Source organism: Nerophis ophidion, linkage group LG18, assembly GCF_033978795.1.
Source record: "Nerophis ophidion isolate RoL-2023_Sa linkage group LG18, RoL_Noph_v1.0, whole genome shotgun sequence".
NCBI lineage: Eukaryota > Metazoa > Chordata > Actinopteri > Syngnathiformes > Syngnathidae > Nerophis > Nerophis ophidion.
Genome location: NC_084628.1, coordinates 7,332,745 through 7,356,520, shown reverse-complemented (window position 1 = coordinate 7,356,520; position 23,776 = coordinate 7,332,745). Strand labels below are relative to the sequence as shown.

The window sequence follows — 23,776 nt, the reverse complement described above, 5'->3', positions numbered from 1 at the left end:
GCAAACCACCAACGTCATCTCCACAAGCCAGTCAGAGCTTTTCCTTCTGTCACTCACAAAGAAACGTGTTGGGAAAAGTGTGCCATAGCTTATAAAAGTACAGAGGAGTTATGATTTTTTTAGGATAAAGCTGATTCATGAAGCAGCCGTCAAACAACTTTGGTTATACTTGCCAACCCTCCCGATTTTTCCCAGAAGACTCACGAATTTCAGTGCCTTTCCCGAATATCTCCCAGGGAAATCATTCTTCCGAATTTCTCCCAATTTTTACCCGGACAACAATATTGGCGGCGTGCCTTAAAGGCACTGCCTTTAGCGTCCTCCATCCATCCATCCATTTGCTACCGCTTATTCCTTTTGGAGTGGCAGGGGGCGCTGTGTTATGATCCGCTGCCCGGATCATATTATGTTCTGGTTTTGATTCGTTTTTGTATTATATTATGTTAGTGTTTGACTTCCTTAGTTCCTGGTTTGTTCTGTTTCCATAGTTACTCATTATATTCACCTCCCTCTTGCTTTTGACGTGCACCTGCCTCTTGATTACTGTCTTTATTTAAGCCTGCCTTTTCTGTTCATTCAGTGTTGCCTCCTAGTTTGTGTTACGCGCAGTTTGTGTTATACGCAACAAGTGACGACTCGGTTTCTGTACCGTGTACTTGCTAGCGTTCGCGCTATGCCTTTGTTTTTCCTCTAGCTCCCATGCTAGTAGTTTTTGGTTTTGCCTTTTGTGCCTGGTGCAAGTTTTCTGTTTCTTAGTCTGTTTTATGTTTAAATAAATCAGTATTTCTTACCTTACGCTGTGTCCGAGCCCGACCTGCATCAAAAGAGAACGCACCTGCATCACGATGCCCCGAACTCGTCACACGCTGGTGCCTATCTCAGCTACAATCGGGCGGAAGGCGGTTTACACCCTGGACAAGTCGCAACCTCATCACAGGGCCAACACAGATAGACAGACAACATTCACACTCACATTCACACACTAGGGCCAATTTTTAGTGTTGCCAATCAACCTATCCCCAGGTGCATGTCTTTGGAAGTGGGAGGAAGCCGGAGTACCCGGAAGGAACCCACACATTCACAGGGAGAACATGGAAACTCCACACAGAAAGATCGGGATTGAACCCTGTCTACTCAGGACCTTCGTATTGTGAGGCAGACGCACTAACCCCTCTTCTACCGTGAAGCCCGCCTTTAGCGTCCTGTCTCCTGAAAAGGAAACTATTATATATGTCTCCGTTATCCATACGTTTATCTAAAACCCATAAAGTAGGCAGGCACGGAGCTATTTCTCAGCGTGTGTTTATTCCAGCCAGCACGTTAATACACTGACACACAACATCTGGATTCCCATCATGCATTGCTTCAAAACTACGGCAAGTAGTAATGTCCAAAAATATAACAGAGACGAAGCAGAAGAACGAAGAAGAGACATAGCGACGACGAGGAAGAAGAAGAAGTACGCTTGCAAGTTCCAAAATGATTGGAAAAAATAATTCATCCAGGACAGCTCGAAGGGGAAGGGGTATGCTGCCTGTATGTGTGTATGTATGTGTATATATATATATGTATGTATATATATGTATATATACATACATATATATATGTATATATATATATATATATGTATATATATATATATATATATATATATATATCAATCAATCAATCAATCAATGTTTACTTATATAGCCCTAAATCACTAGTGTCTCAAAGGGCTGCACAAACCACCACGACATCCTCGGTAGGCCCACATAAGGGCAAGGAAAACTCACACCCAGTGGGACGTCGGTGACAATGATGACTATGAGAACCTTGGAGAGGAGGAAAGCAATGGATGTCGAGCGGGTCTAACATGATACTGTGAAAGTTCAATCCATAATGGATCCAACACAGTCGCGAGAGTCCAGTCCAAAGCGGATCCAACACAGCAGCGAGAGTCCCGTTCACAGCGGAGCCAGCAGGAAACCATCCCAAGCGGAGGCGGATCAGCAGCGCAGAGATGTCCCCAGCCGTAACACAGGCAAGCAGTACATGGCCACCGGATCGGACCGGACCCCCTCCACAAGGGAGAGTGGGACATAGAAGAAAAAGAAAAGAAACGGCAGATCAACTGGTCTAAAAAGGGAGTCTATTTAAAGGCTAGAGTATACAAATGAGTTTTAAGGTGAGACTTAAATGCTTCTACTGAGGTGGCATCTCGAACTGTTACCGGGAGGGCATTCCAGAGTACTGGAGCCCGAACGGAAAACGCTCTATAGCCCGCAGACTTTTTTTGGGCTATGGGAATCACTACCAAGCCAGAGTCCTTTGAACGCAGATTTCTTGCCGGGACATACGGTACAATACAATCGGCAAGATAGGATGGAGCTAGACCGTGTAGTATTTTATACGTAAGTAGTAAAACCTTAAAGTCACATCTTAAGTGCACAGGAAGCCAGTTACAGTAGTCGAGGCGAGACGTAACAAACACATGGATAATGATCTCAGCGTCTTTAGTGGACAGAATGGAGCGAATTTTAGCGATATTACGGCATATATATATATATATATATATATATATAAGAAATACTTGAACATATATACACCCACTCCCCCCACCCCACCTCAACCCCGCCCACATCTCCCGAATTCGGAGGTCTCAAGGTTGGAAAGTATGACTGTGGTACAGTTAGGAATTACATATAGTACGGTATATCTTTTTTTTATTGCACTCCACCTGATTTTGACTTTAAATGTGCGGAAGCCACTTGCTTACGCAAAAGTAACACAGGTGATTTTTACAACATGTAGTGGAGGTCCCGCGACCCCAAAAGGGAATAAGCGGTAGAAAATGGATGGATGGATGGATAGTGGAGGTCGGCACAACAGAACCGCTCCATGTGCTTTAGAATGCAAATGGTGGAGTCCTGTCAGTCATTCTCCATGAACCAGGGAGTACATTACCAACTAACAAAAAGATGGACAATGTCATGTCCTGGTGATCATGTTTAGTTTGGCTATGTTCTGTTTGTTTTTTGGAATTTGTCACTTCCTGTTTTTTCACTCCCTGCTTTGTTTCCATGACAACCCATTAGTTTTCACCTGTCCCCATGTCACGCACCTGATTCATTTGGAGTCAGGCACCTGTTGTCAATCACCACATCACCATTTAAGCCTGCAGTTGCCAGGCAGTCAGCCTGGCGACATCACCCTTTATACACCCTGGTTATTCATGCTGATGATCCATGCTCTTTTCTCGTTCCAAGTAAGTTTTCTTTATTCATGCCATAGTTTGCAAGTTTTGTTTTATGTCCATAGTTCTGCCTTTGTGCGAGTTTTGTTTACACCCTTTGTTTTTGTAGTACTTTTGAGTGTTAAAATCAAAGGATGTCATTACCTTCACGCCATGTCCGATCAGGTCGCTTCGCACATCGGGAAAACAATCCACACCATAGTCTTACTCTTGACAAACACATTTTTACAGGGGTTTGTTTACTTGTTTGCGTATGAGTCACAAAGGAATAACTCCCAAAGCACAATAACAAAACAACTCCAGGCACTTGTAGTCCTCAGTGGAGATATTGTTCTACTGAGACTATTCTAGCTCTGTTCTTCATTTGAATAGTCGTCCCTCTTTTATCATGGCCAATTTTTTCCAGGCCTGACCGTGGGGAAGGAAAGTCCACAAAGTATGATTATTATTAAATGATATATTTCTTACAGTCTTCTTAATACAGTTCTGACCCTCTTGAAGATGAACGAATACCCATATATTCACTTGTTTTACTCAATATAGTAGCCTTAAGTTTGTTCTACTGTAGATTACAGTACTCAACGGTAGGCCGGAGATACTTCAAGCGTCATTGCTATGGCTGTCACCCGGCCATTACAAAATGGAAACAACGTGAAAATACTTTTACATCCTGGATTATTCTTTTAGTGTGTTCTTTGGCAAAAAAATGCTCACCTTGACAGTCTCAGCAACCATCAGTAGCTGTGTTGTTAGAATTCCGTGTTAACGTTGCATGAATTGATTAACGTGGACCCCGACTTCAAATAGTTGAAAAACTGATTCAGATGTTACCATTTAGTGGTCAATTGATAGATAGATAGTACTTTATTGATTCCTTCACGAGAGTTCCTTCAGGAAAATTAAAATTCCAGCAGCATACAGTGTTGAGGTCAATTAAATAAAACTAAAAAGTAAATAATAAGGGTTTAAATGGAAGCAAAATAGAGAAATATTACAATAAGAATAAAAACTAAAAAGCAACAATGGGAATACAAATATAACAGTAAAATAAGAATATAACGAGACAAAGTAGGCAGTAGTGACCATGTTACGAAAACGTATTGCACTGTTATTGTTTTGCATCCCCTGTCATCCTAGTACCCCCCGCCCCCCGCCCCAGAGATGAGTTGTACAGTCTAATGGCGTGTGGGACAAAGGAGTTTTTGAGTCAATTAGTCCTGCACTTGGGATGAAGCAGTATAGAACTGAACAGGCTCCTCTGGCTACTGATAACGCTATGCAGAGGGTGACTGGCATCATCCAGGATGCTCACTAGTTTGTCAACAGTCCTCTTCTCTGCTACCGTCACCAGTGAGTCCAGTTTCATTCAGATTGTAGAACCGGCCCGCCTGATCAGTTTCTCAAGTCTGGAGCTGTCCCCTCCCCCCAGCACACTACCATGTAGAACAGAACACTGGCAACCACAGACTGGTAGTACATCCACAGGAGTTTTTTGCAGATGTTGAAGGAGTGCAGTCTCCTGAGGAAGTACAGCCTGCTCTGTCCTTTCTTGTACTGGTGGTCCGTGTTAACAGTCCAGTCCAGCTTATTGTCCACCCAAACCCCGAGGTACTTGAATGTACGGAATATGTACTGTACTGTGCAATCTACTAATAAAAGTTTCAATCAATCAATCAAAAACTGCATTGTCATACCAGATCAATCACCTCAAAGCTGTGTTATCGATGTCCAAGACAAAGTGCATCAACAGAGTTCATCTCCACTGTGCATTGCCCAGACTGCAAACAACAGCATCTAATCTTTGTGCTACTCTATCTTTCCCGCGATAATAATGTTGTCCAACTTTTGGCAAACAACTTTTTGACGGACTTCATCTCCTACTGCCCCATCAATAACATCTCTCTCCACATTGGTGAGGCCTTGGCACGAGACGTATTAGTACCAGCGTGCCACTTAATGCCAACAAGACTGCTGTCAGCACTTTAGCAGTGTTCAACCTTAAAGGCCTACTGAAACCCACTACTACTGAACACGCAGTCTGATAGTTTATATATCAATGGTGAAATATTAACATTGCAACACATGCCAATACGGCCGGTTTAGTTTACTAAATTACAATTTTAAATTTCCCGCGATGTATCCTGTTGAAAACGTTGCGGAATGATGACGCGTGCGAGTGACGTCCCCGGTGGTAGCGGACATGTTCTCCCAGCACCGCTCACGGCTAAAAGTCGTCTTCTTTTCATCGCATAATTACACAGTATTCTGGACATCTGTGTTGCTGAATCTTTTGCAATTTGTTCAATTAATAATGGAGACTACAAAGAACAATGCTGTTGGTAAAAAAGCGGTGGATTGCAGCTGCCTTTAGTAATACAAACACGAAGGTGAAGCTTTACTATGGAACAGAGTGGTCAAGCGAACATGGTTCTCGACCACATGTCAACCGGCAGGTTTCGGTGAGAAATATGTGCTTAGAAGTCGGCTCTTACCGTAGACATGAGCGGAGCTTGCGTCCTCCTGCAGCTGCGTACTATTACCTCCTCCCACCGGAGACACTGGCGGTCACCACACCATATAATCTCACTAAAACACTAGTAACACAATAAGCAGATAAGGGATTTTTCAGAATTATCCTAGTAAATGTGTCTAATAACATCTGAATCGCTCCCACTGCCCTCGCCTTTTTTTTTCTTTTTCTAGTCCTTCACTCGCACTATCCTCATCCACAAATCTTTCATCCTCGCTCAAATTAATGAAGAAATCGTCACTTTCTTGGTCCGAATCACTCTCGCTGCTGGTGGCTGTGATTGTAAACAATGTGAGGATGTGAGGAGCTCCACAACCTGTGACATCACGCGTACATCGTCTGCTACTTCCGGTACAGGCAAGGCTTTTTTATTAGCAACCAAAAGTTGCGAACTTTATCGTCGATGTTCTCTACTAAATCCTTCAGCAAAAATATGGCAATATCGCGAAATGTTCAAGTATGACACATAGAATGGACCTGCTATCCCCGTTTAAATAAGAAAATCTCATTTCATTAGGCCTTTAACCTGGAAACTGAAGAGTTGCTTGGTGAATATCTTTATCGATCACCACAACATAATACAAGAGAAATACTGCACTGTACTACATATAGGACTTCATTTAATACTTAATTTAGGACAAAATATGCAGCATACGCTTCATTTTTTTTCTTATCCGCAGTGTTGCGAAGCCCCCACGTTGTACTAAGTTGTATGATATATCAATTTGAATACACTGTGGTCGTCTACATTCAACGCATTTCTAGCCGGAGTTAATAGAGAGTGTTCCGTCTTTCTTTGCTCACATCTGATTTCAAGTGGCCTGGACTACTGCAATGCACTTTATGCTGGCATTAGCCAAAAAGCTCTCTCTCTCCCAGTTGCAGTTAGTCCAGAACGCGGCAGCACGACTTTTAACAGGGGCCAGGAAACGCCAGCATATAACCCCAATTCTTGAGAGTTTGCACTGGCTCCCTGTTCATTTTAGAATTGATTTTAAAACCTTGCTGTTTGTTTTTAAAGCTTTACATGGACTGGCACCTCATTATATCTCGAACCTCATCCAAATTTACACTCCTGCGCGCGCTCTGAAGTCCGAGAGCCAGTTCCAGCTCGTGGTGCCCAAGACCAGACTTAAAACCAGGAGAGACAGGACCTTCTCTGTGGTCAGCCCTAAGCTCTGGAACACTCTGTCCCTTCATGTTAGAACTGCTCCCACAGTGGAGTGTTTTAAGTCTCGTCTTAAGACCCATTTTTATTCTCTGGCTTTTAAGACTACGTGAGTTGTGGGGTCCTCTGTTGTTCTCTGTGCCCCAAGTGGAGGAGTTCAAGTACCTAGGAGTCTTGTTCACGAGTGAGGGAAGAGTGGATCGTGAGATCGACAGGCGGATCAGTGCGGCGTCTTCAGTAATGCGGACGTTGTACCGATCCGTTGTGGTGAAGAAGGAGCTGAGCCGGAAGGCAAAGCTCTCAATTTACCGGTCGATCTACGTTCCCATCCTCACCTATGGTCATGAGCTTTGGGTCATGACCGAAAGGATAAGATCACGGGTACAAGCGGCCGAAATTAGTTTCCTCCGCCGGGTGGCGGGGCTCTCCCTTAGAGATAGGGTGAGAAGCTCTGCCATCCGGGAGGAACTCAAAGTAAAGCCGCTGTTCCTTCACATCGAGAGGGGCCAGATGAGGTGGTTCGGGCATCTGGTCAGGATGCCACCCGAACGCCTCCCTAGGGAGGTGTTTAGGGCACGTCCAACCGGTAGGAGGCCACGGGGAAGACCCAGGACACGTTGGGAAGACTATGTCTCCCGGCTGGCCTGGGAACGCCTCGGGATCCCCCGGGAAGAGCTAGACGAAGTGGCTGGGGAGAGGGAAGTCTGGGTTTCCCTGCTTAGGCTGTTGCCCCCGCGACCCGACCTCGGATAAGCGGAAGATGATGGATGGATGGATGGATGTTTTATATTTATTGTTTGAATTGGTTTTAGCCTTCAAAATCGTTTTTAATCATATTTATTTTGTATTGTTTTTATGTTGGTTTTTAGATGTATTTTTTTGTTTTTATTTTTTATTCAGTCATTGGTGGAGCCCAGGATAGTATTTGAATATTGTTTTTAATATATTTGTGCAGCACTTTGGAAGTATTTTGTTGTTTAAATGTGCTATACAAATAAAGTGGATTGGATTGGATTGGATCTCCATTAATTTAATAAATGGTGATGGGAATTCATTTAGCTATTTTTTTTTAAATAACAAATGCACTGTTTTTGACAGTTGTAAGTGATAAACGCTTATTTAGTGAAAATAAAATAAGAAATGTAAATCTGTATCATCCATCCATCCATTTTCTACCGCTTATTCCCTTTTGGGGTCGCGGGGGGCGCTGGCGCCTATATCAGCTACAATCGGGCGGAAGGTGGGGTACACCCTGGACAAGTCGCCACTTCATCGCAGGGCCAACACAGATAAACAGACAACATTCACACTCACATTCACACACTAGGGCCAATTTAGTGTTGCCAATCAACCTATCCCCAGGTGCATGTCTTTGGAAGTGGGAGGGAACCCACGCATTCACGGGGAGAACATGCAAACTCCACACAGAAAGATCCCGAGCCTGGATTAGAACCCAGGACTGCAGGAACTTCGTATTATGAGGCAGACGCACTAACCACTCTGCCACCGTGAAGCCCAAATCTGTATCAATATACATTAAAAAAAAGATGCACTAATAATTTATTTTTAATGGAAACGTAGCTTCTGAATCGTAATCGTAATCGAATTGTGAGGTGGCCAAAGATTCCCACCTCTAGTGTGAGGTACACGATCCTAAACCTGAGGACCTTCTGGTCAACCCTGACTTGTTTGGAATGTGAGATGACACGCAGCAGCCAGAGGGGGAGGAGCTATGCATAGAGGGAGTCTATATGTGACTGTGGCGTATTAAGGGAGACACCGTCACCATCGATGCTGCTGCTATTTTTGTCTCACTAAAAAAACTTTTAGACGTCCAACTAAACAGTTTGTTTCTCTTTCAGTTGCTGTTTCTGCTGTACCTTGTCACGTACATTGGAGATCTGTGCAATGGCCTCACCCTCCTCATAATAGGTAACACGTCACGCCAGGTGCTTGTTTATTCACTGGTTGGGTTTGTCACGTTTGCCTTTTTCTCCTTTTTGCAGGAGTGATCGCTCTCTTTTCTTTGCCGCTTTTCTACCGACAGCGTCAGGTAATCCCTACTGGCCTTACTGTCTCGTGCTTAATTTGCTGACTCAACACATTTCCCTTGGTGTGTGTTTATTTTTGTCTTCGGTATATCCTAGGAGCAAGTGGACAGGGTGATAGCAAAAATCCAGGCCCAAATTGACAACATTAAGGACTTGTGAGTATAGCGCTTTGTTGTGGTAAAATGGAGGAAAACCCCCTTTGTTTGTCTGCTTTATCCCTGGTGTACCTCGAAGGCTCAAAGGGGGATTGCATGTGTTACTTACGTCAGAGGTCCTCATCAGGGGATTTGTGACCCCGAAAAAGGGTACAGAAAAAGTTTTGGTGCTTGAACGTTTTTTTTTAAATAGTTTTTTTAAATTCCCCCCACAATTTTTCTACAAATTTAAACGTTTTTAAATACATATTAACATTAAAGGCCTACTGAAACCCACTACTACCGACCACGCAGTCTGATAGTTTATATATCAATGATAAAATAAATGGGTTGTACTTGTATAGCGCTTTTCTACCTTCAAGGTACTCAAAGCGCTTTGACACTACTTCCACATTTATCCATTCACACACACATTCACACACTGATGGAGGGAGCTGCCATATTAACATTGCAACACATACCAATACGGCCTTTTTAGTTTACTAAATTGCAATTTTAAATTTCCCGCGAGATTCTTGTTGAAAACGTCGCGTGACGTCTCGGGTTGTAGCGGACATATTAGCCCAGCACCACTTACGGCTAAAAGTCGTTTTCATCGCATAATTACACAGTATTTTGGACATCTGTGTTGCTGAATCTTTTGCAGTTTGTTCATTTAATAATGGAGACTATAAAGAACAATGCTGTTGGTGGAAAGCGGTGGATTGCAGCTGTCTTTAGAACCGAGACACAGCCGGTGTTTCTTCGTTTGTTGTGAAGCAGAGCGGTCAAGCGAATATGTTTTCTCTATGTCAACCAGCATGTTTTTGGATGGGAAAATTGTGATATATATATATCTTACCGGAGACATCATTGGATTATTCGTCGTCCTCCAGCAGCTGTCAAAAAAGGCAGCTGTGAGCTCGGCTCCTCGGCTTCTCTCTGAGACACTGCGTGTTCACCGCAGCCATCCGACCTCGAGGTATCTCTTTAGAATCTCACTAAAACAGTATTAAAACAATAAGCAGATAACGGATCTTCCAGAATTATCCTAGTAAATGTGTCATCTGAAACGCTCACACTGCCGCCACCCGGAGCCATCGCTTTTTTTTTATTTTTAATTTAGTCATTCACTATCAAGATCCTAATTCACAAATCTTTCATCCTCGCTCAAATTAATGGGGAAATTGTCGTTTTCTCGGTCCGAATTGCTCTTACTGCTGGTGGCTCCCATTATAAACGATGTGAATACATGTGAAGCCCTGCAACTCGTGACGTCACGCGCACATACTTCCGGTAAAGGCAAGGCTTTTTTATTAGCGACCAAAAGTTGCGAACTTTATCGTCGATGTTCTCTACTAAAGTTTTTCAGCAAAAATATGGCAATATCGCGAAATGATCAAGTATGACACATAGAATGGACCTGCTATCCCCGTTTAAATAAAAAAATCTCATTTCAGTAGGCCTTTAATCCAACACATTGCATTGTAGTTATAAATGGCAGAGGCATGGTCCCCCAACTTAATGTATTTACATGAATAAATAATTATGTTTATGTTAGCGTTTAAAATAGTTAGCGATTAGCGCCCCCAGCTGGCGATTAGGGCACTAGTTGCCAGCTAGCATTTAGCATGTTAAGCTATTAGCGGCCAGCTATATACCGTATTTTTCGGATTATAAATCACAGTTTTTTTTATAGTTTGGCCAGGGGTGCGACATATACTCAGGAGTGACTTATGTGTGAAATTATTAACACATTACCGTAAAATATTAAATAATATTATTTATCTAATTTGCGGGAAGAGATGAAGAAAATGTCAGAAATCGTCACACACACGTCAACCAATAAGAATTTGGCGGGGGAGGGTCATGGCAGGAGTGCATTGTGGATCATGGAATGCTACCTGCTATATGCTATATGCTACCGACGTAGCTATTTAAAGTGGATCATTTCAACGGTGGCGGTAACTTATAAAAACGGAGAAGGGCTGAACAAAAATGGCACCAAAAAGGAAATCATGTACTGCAGATTACAAGATGGACGTAGTGAAATATGCAGCAGAAAACGACAAGACGAAGCGGCGCATACCTTTGGAGTTGGCAGAGTTGTTTAGAAGCGACAACGAGGAAGAAGATTTTATCGGATTTAGCGATTAGGAGTGAAAGATTGTTTGGTAAACATATAGCATGTTCTATATGTTATAGTTATTTGAATGACTCTTACCATAATATGTTAAGTTAACATAGCAGGCACCTTCTCAGTTGGTTATTTATGCCTCATATAACATACACTTATTCAGCCTGTTGTTCACTATTCTTTATTTATTTTAAATTGCCTTTCAAATGTCTATTCTTGGTGTTGGATTTTGTCAAATAAATTTCCCCCAAAAATGCGACTTATACTCCAGTGCAACGTGTATCAATCAATCAATCAATGTTTATTTATATAGCCCCAAATCACAAATGTCTCAAAGGACTGCACAAATCATTATTACTACAACATCCTCGGAAGAACCCACAAAAGGGCAAGGAAAACTCACACCCAGTGAGCAGAGAGAATTCACATCCAGTGGGACGCCAGTGGCAATGCTGACTATGAGAAACCTTGGAGAGGACCTCAGATGTGGGCAACCCCCCCCCTCTAGGGGACCGAAAGCAATGGATGTCGAGCGGGTCTAACATGATACTGTGAAAGTTCAATCCATAGTGGCTCCAACACAGCCGCGAGAGTTCAGTTCAAGCGGATCCAAGACAGCAGCGAGAGTCCCGTCCACAGGAGACTATCTCAAGCGGAGGCGGGTCAGCAGCGTAGAGACGTCCCCAATCAATACAGACGAGCGGTCCATCCTGGGTCTCGACTCTGGACAGCCATGGTCATCGGACCGGACCCCCTCCACAAGGGAGGGGGGGACATAGGAGAAAGAAAAGAAGCGGCAGATCAACTGGTCTAAAAAGGAGGTCTATTTAAAGGCTAGAGTATACGGATGAGTTTTAAGGTGAGACTTAAATGCTTCTACTAAGGTAGCATCTCGAACTGTTACCGGGAGGGCATTCCAGAGTACTGGAGCCCGAACGGAAAACGCTCTATAGCCCGCAGACTTTTTTTGGGCTTTGGGAATCACTAATAAGCCGGAGTCCTTTGAACGCAGATTTCTTGCCGGGACATATGGTACAATACAATCGGCAAGATAGAATGGAGCTAGACCGTGTAGTATTTTATACGTAAGTAGTAAAACCTTAAAGTCACATCTTAAGTGCACAGGAAGCCAGTGCAGGTGAGCCAGTACAGGTGTAATGTGATCAAACTTTCTTGTTCTTGTTAAAAGTCTAGCATCAGCTCATAAAGTGCAAACATTTTTCGAAAAACATTTTTGCTTTGCACAGTTGGACCGGACATGATGTGTAGCGTTATTGTTGTGTTGGCTGGAAGTGGCGGTGTGTAAAAACGAGCTCTTGAGGGGTGGTCATGTAGGAACAAGACTCCTCTAGACAAGGCTGTTAACAACAAAAAAGTGGCTCTCAAGTTTTGTTTGTTTGTTTAGTCTTTATTTGAAGGGACAATGCACAGAAACATTAAGCTCAAAGACAGATATGTTCTGTACCAGATTATAGCTAAATAGCTCATTTCCATCTGAAGTCCCTAGCTACCTAAATTAAAGGGATACAAAAATCATGCAATAAAATTATGACAATAAAATCATACAATATCACGTAATCAAATTGAAAAAAAAGGCATAAAATGCCCTTTCATGCACACATACTTAATAAACAATACAACCACATCTCATTTACATCATAGCACAAAGACAATACATGCTTTTGTTCACATTTGTCATCATTTATACAAAACAACCATGATTATAACAGACACACCTCACAATTTACAACAAAAATGCTCTCATGGATAAATATAATAGACATTAAGTTAATCTGTCAAACATAGTGCCCACCTTAGTGACCGTGTGAGCAGCTTTGATTGCTCCAAAGCCACTTTTTTTAACTTCAATTGTAAATGAAGAGTAATCTGTTAAACGTTTCAAGTTTGTTGTGAGGTCGTTCCATTCCTTTATAGCTGAAAAGGCTGATTGAGGCATAAGATCTTTCACATCTGGGTACGCTACACTGCCCCCTGGTGGAGGCTCGTGTGTTTCTAGTCACAGCAGACGTAAACTGGACAAAGTGCTTAAGTGGCGCTGGTGCAGTGTTATTTAGGATTCGATGGGCCATTCGTATTAATGCTAATCTTTGAACGTTAGCTCAGTTTAACAATCTATATTTTTGGAGAATTAAACAGTGACGGTGACTTTGTGGTTTTCGGTCAAGGATTTTGAGCGATTGTTTGTGCAAAGTTTCCAATGGCCTCAGCGTCATTTTGCTTGCCTTCCACCAACATCTTAAACAATGATTAAAACGAGACATAATCATTGCATTAAAATAAGTTTCTGCTTCGTTTCCACTACATGTTACAGTACTTTACTACTTGGACGGCTTTAATACCTACTTAACCTACGACACAGGAAGTCCTTCATACCGACAGCCATTGGACTGTATAATACATATGTTCCTTTTTGACTGTACTTAGATGTATAATAGACTGTATTTATATTATTCACATGTGAGTAATGCTGTATAATAGATTGAATTTATAGCATTCACATGTGAATAATGCTGTATGATAGACCAAATTTATTTTATTCATAAGTGAATAATGCTGTATAATAGACTGTATTTATAGTATTCACATGTGAATAATGCTGTATAATAGACTGTATTTATATTATTCACATGTGAATAATGCTGTATAATAGAGTGAATTTATAGCATTCACATGTGAATAATGCTGTATAATAGACCAAATGTATTTTATTCATAAGTGAATAATGTTGTATAATAGACTGTATTTATAGCATTCACATGTGAATAATGCTGTATAATAGACTGAATTTATAACATTCACATGTGAATAATGCTGTATGATAGACTGTATTTATAGTATTCACATGTGAATAATGCTGTATAATAGACTGAATTTATAGCATTCACATGAGAATAATGCTGTATAATAGACCAAATGTATTTTATTCATAAGTGAATAATGCTGTATAATAGACTGTATTTATAGTATTCACATGTGAATAATGCTGTATAATAGACTGTATTTATAGTATTCACATGTGAATAATGCTGTATAATAGAGTGAATTTATAGCATTCACATGTGAATAATGCTGTATGATAGACTGTATTTATAGTATTCACATGTGAATAATGCTGTATAATAGACTGAATTTATAGCATTCACAGGTGAATAATGCTGTATAATAGACCAAATGTATTTTATTCATAAGTGAATAATGTTGTATAATAGACTGTATTTATAGCATTCACATGTGAATAATGCTGTATAATAGACTGAATTTATAGCATTCACATGTGAATAATGCTGTATAATAGACCAAATGTATTTTATTCATAAGTGAATAATGCTGTATAATAGACTGTATTTGTAGTATTCACATGTGAATAATGCTGTATAATAGACTGTATTTATATTATTCACATGTAAAAAATACTTAAGTGTTTATTGTTTATTGTGAGTGAACTGTGGTGCGGAATTTCCCGCAGGGATCAATGAAGTACTTTCTATTCTATTTTATTCTAATTGCGAGTAGAAGCCTCACTCTCCAGTTGTAAAACACCTAATTCGCTGTCACTGAGAAAAAGCTTGAGAGTTGACACACAAGGTAGTTCTTATACAACTGTTTTATTCTTGCCTTCACCTCTTCTGCGCTTTATTTTGCTGTAAAAACTCTCAAAAACGTGCCACTGAGTGATTCGAAACGTTTTCCGCAATCAAGTCCGCGCATGCGCAGGAACATGGAATAGTTCGCAGCGTGAGAAGGGAGGGCGAGCTGTCGAAACAATCAGGACTGATTGAGCATTTTGATGGATTTTTAAGCCCACAAATTGAGACAAAATTGAATAAATGTGTTTTAAATATATTGCATGTTTATAAATCTTATTTATGAGACGTTTGGGGGTCCCCAGGTGTTGCTTAATGGTAAGTTTGCCCCTGACTACTGTCTTTTACAAATAAATACTCACCTGATATAAAGTTTTTAAATACATTATTGAGGTTTTATAGTTATTAATTTAAAAGTAAATTTCCCTAATATGTGTGCAACACGTGTTTTGTATTTTTTTAATTTTATTCAATTGTTTTTATAAGTAGATTCTGCAAATTAGCACCCCCCTCTAACAAATTTCGCCCCAGGCAGATGCCTGTGTTGCCCTGCCTGCTTACTTTCGCTCTCATTCTCGCTCAGTAGGCACTGTAAAAATAATATATTTTTGTTTATTGTATCAAAATCAGGTTGTCATGAATTATTTACCTCAAGGCTGTACTTACCCATCTTTAAATATTCCACCCTGCTAAGTTTGTGAGTGTGAATGCGTTGGGACGGCGTGGCGCAGTGTTAGAGTGGCCGTGCGCAACCCGAGGGGTCCCTGGTTCAATCCCCTTGCTCCTGATGGGTGCTGGTTAGCGCCTTGCATGGCAGCTCCCTCCATCAGTGTGTGAATGTGGAAATAGTGTCAAAGCGCTTTCAGTTCCTTGAAGGTAGAAAAGCGCTATACAAGTACAACCCATTTACCATTTGGCCGTGCTATGAGGTGGCGACTTGTCCGGGGTGTACCCCGCCTTCCACCCGAGTGCAGCAGCACCCCCACAACCCAGAAAGGGACTCGTGGTAGAAAATGGAAGGATGAATGGATGGAACTTATTTTTAGAATAACTGCATTTTCACATCATAAAATTTTTTTGACAAAAAGACATATAAAATAATACCAAGTCAGTTGAAAATAAAAACAAATATGTATTGCAGACTAATGACACTTTATGTTTGGATCTTAACAGTATATTCAATCTTATGTTCACGAAAGTGTTAATCACATTTTAGCTTTGTACAAAACCCAAAGCCAGTGAAGTTGGCACGTTGTGTAATTCCTAAATAAAAACAGAATACAATGATTTGCAAATCCTTTTCAACTTATATACAATTTAATAGACTGCAAAGACAAGACATTTAAAGTTCAAACTGAGAAACTTTTTTTTTTTTTTTTTCAAATAATTTAATTTAATGGCATCAATACATTGCAAAAGAGTTGGCACAGGGGCATTTTTACCACTGTGTTACATGGCCTTTCCTTTGAACAACACTCAGTAAACGTTTGGGAACTGAGGAGACCAATTTTTGAAGCTTTTCACTTGGAATTATTTCCCATTTTGTTTTGTATTAGTTTTCCTAAAAATAGATATACCGGCCCCTAGACGCATTTGTTTCTCTAAATTTGGCCCCCGAGTCAAAATAATTGCCCAGGCCTGAGCTAGAAGACGCTTTTAGCAGGGGGTTCAGAGGTCAGTATATGCATGGAATGCTGAAACATGGTGGCAAGCACAAAAAAACGCGATACGACAAACACGAAATAGAACTACAAAAGCAGGCATACACATACAACAGTAGTCTACCTACCCTGCATGAGGCATTAGAGATAGGTGGTTAATAGGTATGATTTCAGTTTCTTTTCGAAGTTGGAGAATGAATACAGCCTCTTGAGGCTCTCATCAAGCTGGTTCCAGATCTTTAACCCCCTGCAATACAAACCGGTAGACGATGTTTACCTGATATCAGGTGAAAGTTAGGAGTGTTGTGGGCATGCTGGGGACGATGGATTGGAACCGAGCTACAGAGCCTGAGATTCAGCCCGTGGATAACTTGATAGGTTAGACAACCATTTTAAATAAATAAATGATAAATGGGTTGTACTTGTATAGCGCTTTTCTACCTTCAAGGTACTCAAAGCGCTTTGACACTACTTCCACATTTACCCATTCACACACACATTCACAAACTGATGGAGGGAGCTGCCATGCAAGGCGCCAACCAGCACCCATCAGGAGCAAGGGTGAAGTGTCTTGCTCAGGACACAACGGACGTGACGAGGTTGGTTCTAGGTGGGATTTGAACCAGTGACACTCGGGTTGCGCACGGCCACTCTCCCACTGCGCCACGCCGTCCCCCAAATAATTGAACTCTTTCCGTCTTCCATCCATCCATCTTCTTCCGCCTATCCGAGGTCGAGTAGCGGGGGCAGAAACCTAAGCAGGGAAGCCCCAGCCACTTCGTCTAGCTCTTCCCGGGGGGATCCCGAGGCGTTCCCAGGCCAGCCGGGAGACATAGTCTTCCCAACGTGTCCTAGGTCTTCCCCGTGGCCTCCTACCGGTTGGACATGCCCTAGGGAGGCGTTCGAGTGGCATCCTGACCAGATGCCCGAACCACCTCATCTGGCTCCTTTCCATGTGGAGGAGCAGCGGCTTTACTTTGATCTCCTCCAGGATGACAGAGCTTCTCACCCTATCTCTAAGAGAGAGCCCCGCCACCCGTCATTTTGGCCGCTTGTACCCATGATCTTGTCCTTTCAGTCATGACCCAAAGCTCATGACCATACGTAGATCGACCGGTAAATTGAGAGCTTTGCCTTCCGGTTCAGCTCCTTCTTCACCACAACGGATCGATATAGCGTCCGCATTACTGAAGACGCCGCACCGATCCGCTTGTCGATCTCACGATCCACTCTTCACTCACTCGTGAACAAGACTTCTAGGTACTTAAACTCCTCTACTTGGGACAGGGTCTCCTCCCCAATGGCACTCCACCCTTTTCCGGGCGAGAACCATGGACTCGGACTTGGAGGTGCTGATTCTCATCCCGTCGCGGATGAGAACGTCAGTCAGTCTTAAGAGATGATAATTATGGAATAGATGTCGAGTGGGGGAATTCAACTTGGACCATGACAGGGCCCGTATGATTTTCTGTTGCATGGATTCTAATTTGTGAAGGTAGCTAGGGAAGGTGTTACACCACATGACATTGCAGTAGTTTAGATGTGGTTCAATGGGCAGCACAGTGGAACAGGGGTTAGTCCATGTGCCTCACAATACGAAGGTCCTGAGTAGTCCTGAGTTCAATCCCTGGCTCGGGATCTTTCTGTGTTGAGTTTGCATGTTCTCCCCGTGTGTGAATGTTGTCTGTCTATCTGTGTTGGCCCCCGCGATGAGGTGGCGACTTGTCCAGGGTGTACCCTGCCTTCCGCCCAAATGCAGCTGAGATAGGCGCCAGCACCCACAGCGACCCCGAATGGGACAAGCGGTAGAAAATGCCATCCATGGATGGATAGATGTGGTTTAAAGAGAGTTTTGTATGGAGTAATTCAGGGGTGTCCAAAGTGCGGCCCGTAGTTAATTGTTTACTAGCCCCCCCCACACATTCCGGAAATGCTATTGCAAATATAAAAAAAAGTGGAATGAGGTGAAATCTAACTAAAAAAAAGTTGCAATGTTGACACAAAGCTGCCATTCAGGTTGTTTTTTTTTTTCTTTTGTCTATCCATTTCCATCCATTTTCAACCGCTTATTCCCTTTTGGGGTCGCGGGGGGCGCTGGAGCCTATCTCAGCTACAATCGGGCGGAAGGCGGGGTACACCCTGGACAAGTCGCCACCTCATCGCAGGGCCAACACAGATAGACAGACAACATTCACACACTAGGGCCAATTTAGTGTTGCCAATCAACCCAGGTGCATGTCTATCTTTGTTTTATTTTTTTTTGCCATTGCTATAAAGAAAAAAAATCAATGTTATAATGAACTATTGACTTATTCAATGCTCCAATTATTTCAAATATTTTTATGTGGAAAATGTTGCATATATTGTGTGGTTGCCATACAAAAAAAATCAACATTTTCTTTGACAAAAGAGCATAAAACAAACAAAATCATAGTTCAAACTTAAAATGGAGAGATATATCTGAAGTTGATCTTAAGTGTTGAAAGAAAAAAAAAAAAATCTAATAAAAATGTATCACTTTCATGAGTGGGGCACTTTTTGGATGCCAGATATATTTAATGGGATTTTATTTATCTTTTTACTGTGATTACTCCAAAATAATAATTAATTCAAATCAATGGTGTCCTGCATTATTGATCTGTTTAAGGCTCTAATTTCTGCCCATAACATTGCTTTCTAAATGTTTTGGGCAGTGGGGGAAATACTTTATATTTCAGTTTTATTATAAAAACAAAGTTGTCTTTTTTTAACTTTATATCAATCTGAAGTTGATAAACTGTAAAAATGTACTGTAAGCCTTAAATAAAATAAATAAATAATAATTTGACTTGTTTTTAACATTTTATTGACTTAGACCTTTATGGTCCCCCGGGAGCCCTAAAGGTAAAAAAAAAAAGAAAAAAAAATCCATATATTTTGTAATGGTTTGAAAATGAAAAATATCAAAATGGCCCGCGCATGCTTTAATTGTTTCCGCGTGCGGCCCTCAGTGGAAAAAGTTTGGACACCCCTGCAGTAAGTAGAGCATAAAGAGGACGATAATGACGAAGGTGAAAGAACAGGCTAACATATTTGGCTAATGTGACATTTGAAATTGAGGTAATGACATACTTGCCAATTTGAGACCTCCAATTTCGGAAGGTGGGGGGCGTGGTCGGAGTCGTGGTTTGGGGGCGTGGTTGTGGTGGGGGGCGTGGTTAAGAGGAGATATATTTACAGCCAATATTTTTATATTGGCTGTAATTAATATATATATTAATGTATATATATGTATGAAATTCGAGCTACATATATGTATTTTATTATATATTAATAAAAGAAATAGTTGAATTTAAGACGGCACCTATCAAATACACAGTAATAAAAACACAGTTGTTCTACTCACTGTACTGTGCTTGCTGGTTACTAAAAAAAACAACAACAACACTTACCTTTCACTATTTGAGTAACGTCACTTCCGAGTTTCCAGAAGATGACGCCAGTATGTGCTTTACCCTGCCGTCTCTCGCTGTCAGCTCTGTTCGTTCGTCTCCTCTCCCCCGCCACCTGCGGGCTGCGTGTCGGGCCCGACCTGGATTAGCTGCGCCCTTGGACGATAATGACGAAGGAGAAAGAACAGGCTAACATATTTGGCTAATGTGACATTCGAAATTGAGGTAATGATATACTTGCCAATTTGAGACCTCCAATTTCGGAAGGTGGGGGGCGTGGTCGGAGTCGTGGTTTGGGGGCGTGGTTGGGGTGGGGGGCGTGGTTAAGAGGAGAGTATATTTACAGCCAATATTTTTATATTGGCTGTAATTAATATATATATTAATGTATATATATGTATGAAGTTCTAGCTATATATATGTATTTTATCATATATATTAATAAAAGAAATAGTTGAATTTAAGACGGCACCTATCAAATACACAGTAATAAAAACACAGTTGTTCTACTCACTGTACTGTGCTTGCTGGTTACTAAAAAAAAAAAAAACAACACTTACCTTTCACTATTTGAGTAACGTCACTTCCGAGTTTCCAGAAGATGGCGCCAGTATGTGCTTTACCCTGCCGTCTCTCGCTGTCAGCTCTGTTCGTTCGTCTCCTCTCCCCCGCCACCTGCGGGCTGCGTGTCGGGCCCGACCGGGATTAGCTGCGCCCTTGGACGATAATGACGAAGGTGAAAGAACAGGCCAACATATTTGGCTAATGTGACATTTGAAATTGAGGTAATGACATACTTGCCAATTTGAGACCTCCAATTTCAGAAGGTGGGGAGCGTGGTCGGAGTCGTGGTTTGGGGGCGTGGTTGGGGTGGGGGGCGTGGTTAAGAGGAGAGTATATTTACAGCCAATATTTTTATTTTGGCTGTAATTAATATATATATTAATGTATATATATGTATGAAATTCTAGCTATATATATGTATTTTATTATATATTAATAAAATAAATAGTTGAATTTAAGACGGCACCTATCAAATACACAGTAATAAAAACACAGTTGTTCTACTAACTGTACTGTGCTTGCTGGTTACTAAAAAAAAAAAAAACAACACTTACCTTTCACTATTTGAGTAATGTCACTTCCGAGTTTCCAGAAGATGGCGCCAGTATGTGCTTTACCCTGCCGTCTCTCGCTGTCAGCTCTGTTCGTTCGCCACCTGCAGGCTGCATGTCGGGCCCGACCTGGATTAGCTGCGCCCTTGGACGTGCTGGCCCCCGCCAGGTTCGGTCTTGTGAACGCAAGATCTTTGACAAACAAAACGTTTATCCTGAAGGATTTCTTCACTTCCCGCGGGCGGATGACTCGACTTCCTCTGTGTGACGGAAACATGGCTGAGAGCCGGTGAGTCCACCCCTATTAATGAACTTCTGCCTCCGGAGTGAAGTGAATTATATTTACATAGCGCTTTTCTCAAGTGACTCAAAGCGCTTTACATAGTGACACCCAATATCTAAGTAACATTTAAACCAGTGTGGGTGGCACAGGAGCAGGTGGGTAAAGTGTCTTGCCCAAGGATGCAACGGCAGTAACTAGGATGGCACAAGCGGGAATCGAACCTGCAACCCTCAAGTTGCTACCAACCGAGCTACTTTAATTCTCCGCGGTCGTCCGGTCGAAAAGGAGAAGGATTAAATGCCGTCAGATCCGCCTGCAATCCTCCTTTTCAAGCTTCGAACTGTGCATGTTTGAGCTGGAGGGGGCGTGGCTTCCAGCTCCAGCTGAGTTTCGGGAGAATTTTTTTTCCGGGTGGTTTTCGGGAGAGGCGCTGAATTTCGGGAGTCTCCCGGAAAGTCCGGAAGGGTCGGCAAGTATGGGTAATGATTACGATAGTACTGAAAGACATTTCAAAAAACAGACTGGAAGGAGGGTTTTCCTTCATGACGTCGTTAAAACTCGTATCTCTCCCGCAGTCTGCAAAGATTGGCCCAAGGTGGCGGCCCGCCTCCCGACACGACCCCGTCTGTTGCCAAACCTGAAGGCCAATAAACTCCCAACGGATGTCAGGTTGAAGAAGAAGAAGAAGAAGCTGCAGGCGGTCACTGCGATGTCTTACCAGCAGTCTGAGAGCTCCACCAAAGCGGGAGAAAGAAGACGAGGGACGTTTACTTAACTGGAGGGTTTACATGAGGTACTTTACGTGCTGTTCAGTGTGTGTACGTTATCGGCCTACTAACTTCGGGCCGGTTTTTAAATGTCTGTTGACAAGCTGTCGTCCAAATGGAAGGAAATGGAAACAAAGTGAGGAAAGGGAGGTGAGAGGTCAGGGTGAGAAAACAAAACAAAACAGGGGTCATCGTTACTCATGGCGTCTCGTCTTCATTGTCATGACTGAATCGTGTGTGTGTGTGTGTGTGTGCGTGTGTGTGTGTGTGTGTGAGGTAAATGAAGTGTAACAAGCAATTAAAGTCACTTCATCTTTCTTTTTCAAGCTTTTTTATTTCCCTTTTTTTCCCTTCACGTCTTGCAATTTGACCATGAAGAAGAAAATCATTGATGTTTTTACTTATGAGGAATTGGGAGAGCCGGTGCCTTTTCTTACTGTGTATGATGGTAATAATACAGTGGGGCAGAAAAAGTATTTAGTCAGCCACCGATTGTGCAAGTTCTCCCACTTAAAATGACGACAGAGGTCTGTAATTTTCATCATAGGTACACTTCAACTGTGAGAGACAGAATGTGAAAAAAAAAAAAAAATCCAGGAATTCACATTGTAGGAATTTTAAAGAATTTATTTGTATATGATGGTGGAAAATAAGTATTTGGTCAACCATTCAAAGCTCTCACTGACAGAAGGAGGTTTTGGCTCAAAATCTCACGATACATGGCCCCATTCATTCTTTCCTTAACACGGATCAATCGTCCAGTCCCCTTAGCAGAAAAACAGCCCCAAAGCATGACGTTTCCACCCCCATGCTTCACAGTAGGTGTGGTGTTCTTGGGATGCAACTCAGTATTCTTCTTCCTCCAAACACGACGAGTTGAGTTTGTACCAAAAAGTTCTATTTTGGTTTTATCTGACCACATGACATTCTCCCAATCCTCTGCTGTATCATCCATGTATCCATTTTGGTATAAACTCAACTCGTCGTGTTTGGAGGAAGAAGAATACTGAATTGCATCCCAAGAACACCAAACCTACTGTGAAGCATGGTGGTGGAAACATCATGCTTTGGGGCTGTTTTTCTGCTAAGGGGACAGGACGATTGATCCGTGTTAAGGAAAGAATGAATGGGGCCATGTATCGTGAGATTTTGAGCCAAAACCTTCCATCAGTGAGAGCTTTGAAATATGTTATAAATATATTATTTAAAATTCCTACAATGTGAATTCCTGGATTTTTTTCCACATTCTGTCTCTCACAGTTGAAGTGTACCTATGATGGAAATTACAGAACTCTGTCATCATTTTAAGTGGGAGAACTTGCACAATCGGTGGCTGACTAAATACTTTTTTGCCCCACTGTAACTCTTCTCGCAAATGATAATGATTGCTGCCCCTCCTCATAAGGAACCACCTCCCTTGTATTAGCCATGCACTTTTATACACCTGTATGATGCCTTTGTGGTGACATGAATATGGCTATCTTGTAAGGAAATATCACTTTTTAGATTGAATAAACATTGTTCAGGATAGTTTCCCAACAAGTACAAGTCTTGTTTGCATTATGAAAAACTGACATATTTGCCTGCTATCGCAGTGTAGAAAAAATGTGAACACATATTAATAGTATAATTATTGATTAATCATATTAACATCCCATA

At 41.8% G+C, this 23,776-nt stretch overlaps 1 protein-coding gene across 6 annotated transcripts in view; it reads left to right on the top strand.

The window, feature by feature from the left end:
• The window catches only part of rtn2a (reticulon 2a), a 72,058-nt gene extending 49,623 nt beyond the window's left edge, over positions 1–22,435 (top strand). For all 6 annotated transcript variants that reach the window (XM_061878636.1, XM_061878637.1, XM_061878634.1 and 3 more), the window contains 4 exons: positions 8,796–8,865; positions 8,940–8,986; positions 9,081–9,139; positions 21,926–22,435. In XM_061878636.1, coding sequence (XP_061734620.1) covers positions 8,796–8,865; positions 8,940–8,986; positions 9,081–9,139; positions 21,926–22,001 — 252 coding nt within the window. In that variant the 3' untranslated portion in view covers positions 22,002–22,435. The remainder of the gene's footprint in view (positions 1–8,795; positions 8,866–8,939; positions 8,987–9,080; positions 9,140–21,925) is intronic.
• Positions 22,436–23,776: the final 1,341 nt, after the last annotated feature.